This window comes from Dermacentor silvarum, chromosome 3 (assembly GCF_013339745.2).
Source record: "Dermacentor silvarum isolate Dsil-2018 chromosome 3, BIME_Dsil_1.4, whole genome shotgun sequence".
Classification (NCBI taxonomy): Eukaryota; Metazoa; Arthropoda; class Arachnida; order Ixodida; family Ixodidae; genus Dermacentor; species Dermacentor silvarum.
Window position 1 is genome coordinate 205842699 of NC_051156.1, and position 12111 is coordinate 205854809.

General features: G+C 48.2%; 1 protein-coding gene across 1 annotated transcript; it reads right to left on the reverse strand.

Moving 5' to 3' along the window:
• Positions 1-1067: 1067 nt before the first annotated feature.
• LOC119444187 (peptidyl-prolyl cis-trans isomerase NIMA-interacting 1) lies at positions 1068-1678 on the reverse strand. The gene has a single exon (XM_037708629.2). It carries the CDS (start codon positions 1676-1678, stop codon positions 1181-1183), a length of 498 nt encoding a protein of 165 aa, XP_037564557.1. The 3' UTR covers positions 1068-1180.
• Positions 1679-12111: the final 10433 nt, after the last annotated feature.

Genomic DNA, 12111 nt, shown 5'->3' on the forward strand with positions numbered 1-12111 from the left:
AATCGTAGAAATTGCTACAAAGGAAACCCATGCGGGTTCCTCGAAACAAAAGTTTCGCAGTTGAAGAAAAATTTGTCCTGATCCGGGACTCGAATCTGGGACCACCGCTTTTCCGCCACTCTACCATCTGAGCTAACCAGGCGAATATAAGATAGCAGAACGAAGTGGAATTTATCGACAACTCGAAGCAAACCTTCGAGTTGCCGGGTTAACTCAGAGGCTTTCGACGCGATCAGAACGGGACACTCGTCGAGCAGCATCGGAAGTCTTTACCCCCTTCTCGCCTCGCAACGTTTTATATAAACACGCATTTGGTGCCGCAGCTAAACGTCGCCTCCCCTCCCTCCCGTCCCCATCCGGCCTTTCGCGCGACGAAAGAAGTCGCGTTTGCTCTCCGCCGTGCGTTCGCTCCCCGTGAAAGCGCGCGTCCCTCGCGCGCTTTCACACTCACATACAGCATACGGCGCGCGGCGACGATTTCGTCGCCGTTGGACGTCATACGGAACCTCACGGCCACGTCGACCACGACGCCGATGGCAAAAATCCACTTAGAGTTTCCATATAATTGCTATCGCAATAAAACGTTCTCAACCTACGACAAGATAAACATCTGTGACGTGAACGATACATACCACAGAGTTCCATACAATAGCTTTGTTGTAGGGAACATTCTGATACATTCACCAGTTCGAGCAAAGTTACTGCGTGTCCGATATGCGACAAAGAGTTATTGCTGCAGGGACATGACGATACTGTTCACGAGTACACAAGTTTAACGGCTTGAATGCAACCACCACCACATGCGACGAAAACAGCTTTCTGCAGCGGTGAATGTTAAATTGATGTCAGCTCCACACTATGCACCCCTCTTCTGCTTTATTGCACACGATATAACCGAACAAGCAGCTACTAAAGACCACTCAGCTAATATGATGTATGAAACAGTAGTTACACATGTATGACAACAACGGCGATGTCTTCTCGCAAGGCACCTGCTGTGTGCGAAGCACTCGGGTCTACCCCTAACGGAGAGTCGGTTTAGCCCTCGGCATCTATAGTAGCGGAGGACCTGTCAACAGACGCACTCGGTCAGCCCAACACGCTAAGTCGTCCTAACACTCGGCATCCTACGGCGGAGGACCTGTCAAAAATCACTGTGCAGCCGAGGTTAGGAAATGTCTTAGGCGGTCCGCAGGATGAGGTGGACGCCGGACTCGGTAAACACAGGCTCGGAGAGCTCTCCCACTTTCAACGCGAAGGCAGCCTCCTCGAAGCGCTTCTGCGTAGCACCGCGGCCGAACATGCCCAGGTCGCCCTTCCTCTTGGCCGAGCTGCAGTCGCTGTACTGGCTCGCCAGCTGTTCGAACGTCTTTTTGCCGGACACGATCTCCTCGCGGTAGCGTTTGATGAGCGCGAGCGCCTCGTCTCGCGTCCGGGTGACGTTTTCTTCGCGCCACGAGAAAGGACGGCGCGATTCACGGTGCTTGACGAGCACGTGCGAACACCACACATGGTCGTCTCCGATCAGACCCAGGAATCTGGCTTGCGCAGGTTCCTCTGGAAAGTCCCACTGGCTCTCCTTGGTGAGCACGTTTATATAGTACACTTCGCCCGTCGATCGACTCAGTCGCACTTCCCAGCCTGTCGGTAGGACGCGTGAAGCACCTGTGTCGGCCATCTTGACAGCCAACGTCGCGGAAGTTGCCCTAATGGTATTAGTTCTGCAACTCCCCACACACACAATGTTTCAGTTCTTCAAAAAAAAAATTAACCACATAGCATTTGTTGCGCCACCTTCGCCAGAATATTAAACTAAGCTTTTTTTCACTTGTTGGAACTCGAGCGATAAACGTTTTCTTTTGCAGAGTCCTCCTCTGCTTGCTTTTGCAAGCAGACAAGGACTAGGACCGGACTAGGAGGTCCGACCACAAAACGACTATTATTCTTCACTAATAAATGTTTTATTCTCTCTCTCCTCTGCTTGCGCTTTGTTCAAGAAAGCCTGCGCGCGCGCTAGGTAATAGTCATTATGGTGTTATTACACTGTTACTGTAGGTGTGCAAAATTAGAGATGAGTAATTTAAGTTTTTGATCAAATTGTAAAATTAGGAGACTAAACACAAACGCCGTAGCTGTATCTGTTCCATCAAACGAGCACCGCAGTAGTCACATGCGACGCACGCGCCGACCGTAGGCGTAGCGGAGATCATGCCACTAATGTGTTTGAGATGCTCCTGATTGCACTACTATTTTATTTCCTTTGATGAGACTCTACCACGTCGATTCTACCATTCTACTGATTCTACTTCAACAAATTGTTCATGTCGCGCTCTTTCGCATGCATACTACGATTATTGGATGATAGTACATTTACGTTTCTTATTGTACCATGCATCTATACTCGCGGACAACTTTCTGTGGCAATGAAGGGATATGTACGGAATCAAAGCGCGAACAAGTGAGAGCGCTTCTGAAAAGAGTCCCTCGTTTTAATCCACGTTGGTTTAGGCTGGGCAAGAGAAAACATAAAGAGCTTATTAGCAACAGTTAAATAAGACAGAACACACCACTGAGTGTAAAAGTTTACTTATTTTGTGGCTTTTCCCTTCCGCGTCTGGGCAAATGCGAAACCGTCGCACGTGGAAGCTGCGTCGATTCGGCGTCTGTTCCTAGCAACCAAAAGCACTGTCAAACGCTGCCGAACTACTTGGCGCGGTAACACATGTGCAACATCCACGCGCCCGTAGCTTTCTCTTCATTGCCACAGAAAGTTGTCCGCGAGTACAATGTACAATTACACGGAGGACGCCACAGACTGAGCGGCACATCAGAATATATGACTTTAGGATGCTCTATAATTGAAATGTGGTGCTCTTTCTAATTTTTTTCTTTCTTTCTTTTGCCCCTTAAAGAATATTGCACCACGTGATGTTCGCAGTCGCGATGTAGTTAAGGAAACGCTCACAGATCGCCGCAGATACTGAAGTCGCTGCGAGGCAATAGCGAATATATATATATATATATATATATATATATATATATATATATATATATATATATATATATTCACGTGATCACACACTGCACAGGGTACCTTATAAACAATAAACGGCGGGGAACTTCTTTTTCTTTAGTTTATATTTGATGTTTATCAGCACGTGGCGTAGTTTGCGGCAAGGAACGTTGGCAACTTGCAGGTTACATCAGCGCACGACACATGCCAAAGGTTCGCTGACACGGGGCACACCTGGAAAGCACACTTTCGGTCAGCGTTTTGTTTATTCTGTCTCATGTGTTAAAACGCCTGAACGGCGCAACACACATGAACATATGGAGGAAGGAAAAAAAACAAAAAAACTCTATGCAAGCAGACGACGAGCACAGCGCAGCTGCGCGGGGTGACTATAAAAACGACCGCTGGTCATCACATGCTTAGATTTTTGAACATGATTCGCCCTTATTTTTTGTGCCTACGCTTCAGACACCCTCCTAAGCCTTTTTTTTTTCCTCTCCCCGTTTTCTTGTGAAAAAACACACACAAAAAAGAGGCGGGCCCGCACAGGATGCGATAACATTCTTGTGCGGAGCTGCATATATTAAGGACGTCCTGAATACAATGCCGCAAAAAGAACCGCGATGGTGAAGCGATGAGATGAGATCAAGTGCGAAGAGCTGAGGCGAGAGCTTCGAAAGGACGGTTCAAAGACTGTTCAAAGATTTGTCCGACCCGGAACTCTGAGTTATGCATACATGAATGTTCTATGACTCTCACTTAGACCTTTTCTAGGCCTCACTTTGCACGGAAGTAATCGAAGACGAAAAGAAGATCGCATCACGGTAGCTCCTTAGATCCCTCTTTCTTGTAATGTAAAATATGCATGTCTGTGAGTGAGGTGTCCTGATCAAAGAAGCAATAGTTTAGCAAAAAAACACGATATATCAAACAGAAACAACGTGTACTTGGAGGCAAAAATCAAATGACTTGCTCAACCTCTCGATGTTCAGATCGATGATAACACATTGTTTTCATTTTCGTCGACTCGATAACGTCATTACATATTCTATTCGGCAATATGTAGTTCTCGTTTCTCGTCACTCGATACTCCAACAAAAACGTATACATGCTGTTAGAACGCACAGCGGCATAACTTTACGTTCAACTGATACTCCAAATCAGGGTCCACAATAGGCGCTATACGTTCACACATGATTGGGAATACGGCACGTATACGGAAGACTAACGATCAAGAACAAAGCCTTGTAGAGCTCCGCGACCAATCTGCCTCGAAAGCGCTAAGAACTTTACTGATTCCTTTGATATAGAGCTTCTTTGCCTCTATAACCTCGTGCTGATCGGAGTATCGCCAGCGCGACATCAACATTTTACTCCCACTGTGATGAACTTATCCGTCTTATTGAGGAGCATCAATCTAGCGCTCTCGGAGACTTGCGATTCACTGGTAAAAAATAATTTCCCAACGCAACCCACTGAGATTTGAGGGACGCGGCTGTTAAGGTTCTGGATTAGTTTTGAGCACCTAAGCTTTTTTTTTTTTTAGCGTTCACCTAAAGCACGGTACTCGAGTGGTTTTGCATTCCACTCTTATCGGACTTCAGCCGCCGCGGACTTAAAACCGAACCCGTGGCCGCTTATTTGCTCAGCAGCAAAACGTCATAGCCACTCTACGAGAACGCTACATGTATGCCTAACCTGACACTTTACGGAATACCAGAGCAACGTAGACGTCAACGTAGCACATGTCGTGCTGGTAGCGCTTTCTAGTGGCACTTCCTTGTCAACAGTGGTATTGTTCACGAATACGTATCGTGGTGCGTTTTATTTTCATTGCAGTGTAAAAAGGAAGGCAGTTGATTTTGAATGCAAACCAGGTGTCTTATTTCGTACTGTTGTTCGGTGAACCCCTTATCAAACCCTTAGCTAAAACTGCGTGTGCCCCCGGTATAGGCTTTTTGCCTATTTCAGATTAGTGCACAGGTAAGTAGCTGCGTACAGCAAGGTAAGGAGAAGTAAAGACAGTGAAAACCCGGATAGCAATAAGAGTGGATTTATAAAAAAGTGGAAAGCGCCATACCAGTTGTCATAGAGTTTCATGATGATGTCTCTGTAAACCAGCTTCTATACTCACGTATGCAGCCTGTAAGAATAATACCCCGCCTAAAACATAAACTTAGAAATAAATTTTCACTCCCTGCCATTACCTGTCACGTGCGCTAGCAAAAACGTATTATGTCGAAGCTGTCTTGGCCGACGTGGCATGTTCTTTACCGCAGCTTGACATGTTCCGAGAAATTGTCACACCTGTAGGTGGTATTACGTGCCGAGCGTGCAATTATAACCAAGAAAAAAGAAGCCTTTTTTTTTTTCTTTGGAAAAGGGAAACTAAATCGCTAGCCGTTCTGCCTTCTAATCATTTCTTTGAAAGTCGCACGCACTGTTCGGTGCACTTTCTTTAGAATCTTTACCATATCGTATGCAGCCACGCCTTCTGAAAGCAAATTATGAATAACAAAGCACAGTGGCTCAGTAAAGAAAAGAACTTTGCCTGAAAATTGCTTTTCAAAAAGGTTGATTCTGGTTCTTTGCGGAAAGAAATTAAATAACCACAGCGAGCCAAATCAAGTCGATGTATACCACGAAACTCCGCATCGCTCTTTCCCCTCTCTCTTTCGTGCTTCTTCGCCTTACTCGTAAATCTCGTGAAGATGAGGCACATACAACGCCTTCTTCGCAGTCTCCGGAGAAATCAAGCCGAACTGCGGCCGACTAAAACTACAAAAATGACAAAAAGAGTGAGTACGGCTATTCAACCGAGAAGGGGAACAAATTGGCCTCGAAGGTTACGGTCTCTACATGCTTCCTTCCAACGAGTTGACTCTGGATCCCGAAAACAGCGCTGTACGGTGAAAACTATAGGCACAGGCGTCTAGAAGGAAATGTTCGTTGAGTTTCTATGTACTTTCTTTTGAGTATTTAAACGTTCGCTTACATTTTGATTGAATGTAATCAACACCGACGTAAGATTCTCATCGGAATATTCTAATGAGGCGACCAACTCACAGAGCCGTGCGCTCTTACAACGAACTATATTCGTTCAATTCATAGAGAAACAGAGAGTACAAGCTTTAATGATATTATCTACATTAATGATTTACCCTGTTGTGTGAGGTCCAAAATCAAACTATTTTCAGATGATTGTGTAATTTATCACTGTGTAACAAGTAACACTGATAGCCACTTACTACAAACTGACCTAGAAGCGATATGTGCATGTGGTTCAAATTGGTTAATGTCGTTAAATATTTCCAAAACTAAACTCATGTCTTTCACCAATAGTCCACAAATTTCAACCACCTACTCCCTCGATCCTCGATAGAAACGCTGTAGAACTCACCACAACTTACAAGTACCGTGGTGTCAATCTTCAGTCAAACTTATCATGGAATAATCATATTAATCTTACCCTTGCCTCCACTAACAGTACCCTCGGACTTCTACAACATAACTTAAAAGAAACCCCGATGCACATTAAATAACTAGCGCCACGGAAGGAACCCGACTTAACTAAGTTTCAAGATCTAATTCGCCCACGACTTGCCCCCCAATCTTATTATTATTATTATTATGGGACTTAAAATTGTTCTTTATTTCTTTCTCTCTCTCTCTCTCTTGCGACGTCTGTTGCTGTTTGATGCTGATGGCAGTGGCATCATGTTCTCCTAATATGTACTAATGTTTTCCCTGCAATATTTGTGACTCATCTTGTATGTAACCTATGTCTTCACTCTATTATTATTCTGTGCTTTGTTTTGTTAAATCTTCTCAGATTGAAATATCAAAAGTGCGAAACAATAACAGAAACCTGAAAATGATGTAATTTCTTGGCGCGTCTGTGCACTATCTCCAGAATCGGCCCATGCAAGAGGTCGCGTTTCTACTAGAAAGATCGCCTTCGTGCATAGCGTTCGCCGCCAGCGTTTTCCGGTCAACATTACGGTTACATAAGCTCCAGTTGCCGGGAAGCGCGATCAGCAATCGGGGATCTTTGAATGGTATCGCGTTCCTCTCTTAAAGGTCCCTAAACCACCCAGAGGTCGAAATTTAGTTGTGGTGTTCCATTTGTGCACGAGTCTACAACGAACACGTAGCCGCGAGAATTTTTCGAAATGGTGCCTTAATAGCGGAGTTACACGCGTTTGATGATCGAAAAACGGCCCTCGCTCATTTCGCTCTTTCCTTCGCTTCTCTCCTCGTCGGCTGGTCTCCCCTCCTCGCCGAGTGTTCCTCGAAATGTCACGTGACATACGTCATCGCCAATGCGCTTCTCAAAACGCCTACTTCCGGTTAAGGCACGTCCACGCTAGCCATGCTAGCGGCCTCTGTCTGCCGCGCGAGAGGTGTCCAAAGTAGACGGCAATTCGGCCGGCGCCCCGCCCGCTGCACCATCAAGGGGTCAATCGACGACCGCGAAGCTGCGCGCCTCCGCCACCGGCAACGAAAACATCGGCTGCAGCTGAGTGCACGGCTACCGACGGGAGACGACCGGCTCGGCTGTGCTCGCATCGCAGCCGACGGCGCCGCTAATATCAGCGTATTTTTCTTCTTTGTGTACAATTATTGCGAAGAGCGATAACAACGATAATAAAATATTGCGGCTTGTGAGCGTCGGTAATTCATTTCGAAGCGCCGTCCGCTTTAGCTTTGAAGGGAACCGGAAAAGGCCTAGCAACGATATCGGCGCCGTCGAGCGATCAGCGGCGGTGAGGCTGCCGCACAAATGAGTCCCGGTCTCATCCTCTCTACGTACGGCAAGGAAATCTCGCCGCTCGCGAGCAAAACCGCTGTCGAACGGCGGCCCGCGAATGGCAAACGGCGTACGGCGAGTTAGCGTGCCGGTAACGTGGACGTGGACTCGACGCTTCTCGGCTACCCGATGTTGCTGCGGTGCCGGCGCGTGTTATGCGAAGCGTGCCGCTATAGAACCAGTGTTGCGCGCACGTCTGGAAAGGCCAACACTGTCGCACTCTATTCGCGCAGCTAATCAGACCGCTAAGCATGACTGTGTTGGAACAGGAGCGATTTGGCACTTGCGTTGCGGGCTGTAAATACCGATGCGCAACCGCGCACAAGCGAGCAACACGGCGAGGACGAGCAGGGAGCGCGCGTACCTGCTAGCAGACAAACCGGAAGTCGTAGGTTCTTGTTCGACCAATGGACATCGTTTCCACCGTTGACATCCCCAGATTCCACCTGCTGACGTCGTGATGACCGCTGGGGTTCCGGAAAGGCGAGGGGAGGAGGACGGCATTGTTTTTTTTGTTTTGTGGCGCGCCCGCGGCGTGTAGCGCTGCAGCGTTTGGCATCGTTGATCGTGATTGCATTCTGAACTCGGTGCGCGTGTTTACTTGAAATGTTCAAAAAATATCTGAGGTGGTTTAGGGGCCCTTTAAATACAAGGAAGCTTCCTCCAATATATCCCACACTCCACAGCCAAACCGTGCTTGGAACCAGTATTTACGGCAGGGCCATGGGATACCACTTTGTATAACCTACATATTTTCTCAAGGTACCTACGTACATCATTTCACAATATTTTTTTAATCCGAATATTTTACAAAAAAGCTCATGTGGCGCGATGCAGTTGTACTCCTAGCATAAACCTTTTTTATATAGGGGTCCGTACTGGTGGCTTGCATCTTTCCACAGGGACCGCTGTAAACGCCAGGCGTGTGCAGATACCAATGTCGCCGCGTCTATTCTCGAGACGGGTATCTGGACCCTTCTTTCAGGCGTTTTACGTGCCAAAACCAGTTCTGATTATGGGGCACGCCGTTGTGGAGGGCTCTGGATTAATTTTGACCACCTGCGGTTCTTTAACCTGCACTACAACGCATGCACACGGGCGTTTTTTTTTTTTTGCATTTTCGCCTCCATCGAAATGCGGCTGCCGCGGCCGGGATCCCTTCTGTCGAAGTATCGCGTGCAGCTTTGGCACCAGAGTCAGCCTGGTCATAGAACGTCATTCATGGAAGGTCTATAGATATTTGTACCAAGGTCTTTACAAAAATTCAGAGCCCTTCTACTGTGTGAAGACGGAAGACCAGCAAAACTGTGCTTGTTCAAAGTTCAAAGTCTATTGCTTCGAGGTGGTTACATGTATCTATAGATATGAAATACAAAAGGAAGCCCCATAGTCAAAGACTCTATTGGGACCTCCGGTCAAGGTTAGGGGGTGACAGGAATTGCTATATGGCAGCGCGCCCGTTGACAACTATATTGAGTTATACCGGGTGTTCAAAATTAAGCTCCACGGAAACTTTAAATATCGCCTGTGGCAGGTATAGCATAATTTTTATGCTATACGCAAAGCCTCTACGTACGCAAAGCCTCTACGTACGTGAAACTAAAACTAGACAGTAGACAGTTTTAGTTTCACGTACGTAGAGGCTTTGCGTACGTAGAGCCTCTACGTGTAAGCAGTGCGCATGCGCAGTACGTAGCGGCCGCGCGCTGGTCTCACGGACGTACGTGAGATTCGATTCTTTGCGTGCGTTTCTTGCGCACGTAGACAGCTTCACGTGGGCGTTTCGCGAGATCACGAACAAGCGATAGCGTGCCGAGCGCGCGCAGACGGCTTGCATCGAAATACGGCGACAAGATGACTGGTCATCTTTTTCATTCCAAGACAACGATGAGAGCAGGTAACGCTTGTACAACACACTTCCAGGCATTGCGGAGACCATCGCCGGCCCGCATCAATGCACATCACCGGCTTCGCTGAAATACTCATATTGGATTGAATTGGCTACCGCAGTGTTCTTATTTCCCGATAGATGGAGCTACGTGGTTCCTCTTGGCGCGCGTCGCGTACGTGTAGCTAAAAGCGTTTCAGATTGCGTGCACGTAAGGTACGCAGACTTTTCACGTTTGCGTACGTGAAGTCCCTACGTACGTGTAACTAAAACTGTCTAGTTTTAGTTTCACGTACGTAGAGGCTTTGCGTACGTAGAGCCTCCACGTGTAAGCAGTGCGCATGCGCAGAACGTAGCGGCCGCGCGCTGGTCTCACGGACGTACGTGAGATTCGATTCTTTGCGTGCGTTTCTTGCGCACGTAGACAGCTTCACGTGGGTGTTTCGCGAGATCACGAACAAGCGATAGCGTGCCGAGCGCGCGCAGACGGCTTGCATCGAAATACGGCGACAAGATGACTGGTCATCTTTTTTATTCCAAGACAACGATGACAGCAGATAACGCTTGTACAACACACTTCCAGGCATTGCGGAGACCATCGCCGGCACGCATCAATGCACTTTACCGGCTTGGCTGAAATACTCATATTGGATTGAATTGGCTACCGCAGTGTTCATATTTCCCGATAGATGGAGCTACGTGGTTCCTCTTGGCGCGCGTCGCGTACGTGTAGCTAAAAGCGTTTTAGATTGTGTACACGTAAGGTACGCAGACTTTTAACGTTTGCGTACGTGAAGTCCCTACGTACGTGTAACTAAAACTGTCTACTGTCTAATAATGTGCAAGTTTGTAGTCGTCCGTGAAAGTGAGTGTGTGCGTGTAATTCAACGGCTACATGATCTAAAAAGTTTTGTCGCAGTTTCCCCCGAAAGGCGAAGCATCAATTGCGATAGCAAATTAGTAAAGAGCTATACAGAGTAAGGATAGTAGTTTTACCGGCTGTATAAACTTGGAGATGCAGCAGCACCAGCAACGCGCAGAACTGTTGTCGTCGCCGTCGGCGTTTTGCCCGCGTTCGAACCGAATGCGTGCGGCGTTGGTCTGTTACCGGTGCCTCTGGGGGCGGCTCGGAGGTTTTCGACGAGATCAGAATGGGACACTCGTCGAGCAGCGTCGAAAATCTTACCCACCTTCTCGCCTCGCAACATTTTATTGCGATAGCAATTATACGGACACTTCAACCGGATTTCTGCCGTCGGCGTCACCGTCGCCGTCGCCATGAGGTTCCGTATAGATAAAATCTTCGCCGCGCGCCGTATGCCCCAGCGGAAGCGTGCGGGGACGCGCGCTATCACGGAGAGCGAACGCACTCAATCTCCCACGCGCAAGCAAGGAAGCGGAAAGCCAGCGCCGGAGGGAGCGGGGGGCGCACTTCTACGCTGCCAACAACCGCGCTCGTCATTCGTTCGACCGCACCGTCGCTTATTTCCACACGGCTCTGACCTTTATGCGCCGTGCATTCGCCGCTCAGTTTCCGTTGAAGCGATAGACCGCACGTACCTTCGCCCGCTGCGCGGCGTATGCTCTCGCTGCCAGCGTTTTTACAGTCGTTGGCTGCAGTCATTCAGTGTGATCTATTCATGTTTGTTTGTGTGCGCTCACACCACGCTTGTTCATTCAGTTAGTAATAGTCGGGCCACATTTTCCAACCCACACTACACATGCAATGCTGCCCAGATCGGCAGTGCAGCACTACAGGTGTGTCCCTTCGCACGCGCTGCCCACGGTAAGCGCTTCTCATCAACACCACCGTTTCACACGCGCCTTCTCGTGGTCATCGAGTCTCTCTTCATGTCGGTCTACTTACGCCGCAGCACACCTGCTTACTTAATCAGCTCATGTTTACTACAATTCATATTGCTACCAAGGCCGCTCACCTTACTTCGTATGACATTGCTGTGTTGCTATCGCATTCATTGCTTCGCCCTTAGGGCGAAACTGTCACATTTTTTTCTATAAATACGCATTTGGTGCCGCAGCTAAACGTCGCCTCGCCTCCCACCCTCCCGTCCCTCCACGGCCTTTCGCGCGACGGAAGAAGTCGCGTTTGCTCTCTATGTATGGTGATTGTAAAGGAGGAAAGAGACGCTCAATTCTGCAGCCCTTCAGGGAGCACGACACAGAACGCGCGTTTGCTCTCCGACGTGCGTTCGCTCCCCGTGAAAGCATGCGTCCCTCGCGCCCTTTCACTCGCACATACAGCGTCCGGAGCGCGGCGATGATTTCATCGCCGTTGACGTCATGCGGAACCTCACGGCGACGCCGACGGCGACGCTGATGGCAGAAATCCGCTTTGGAGTGTCCATATAATTGCTATCGCAATAAAAAGGCTATGTAACT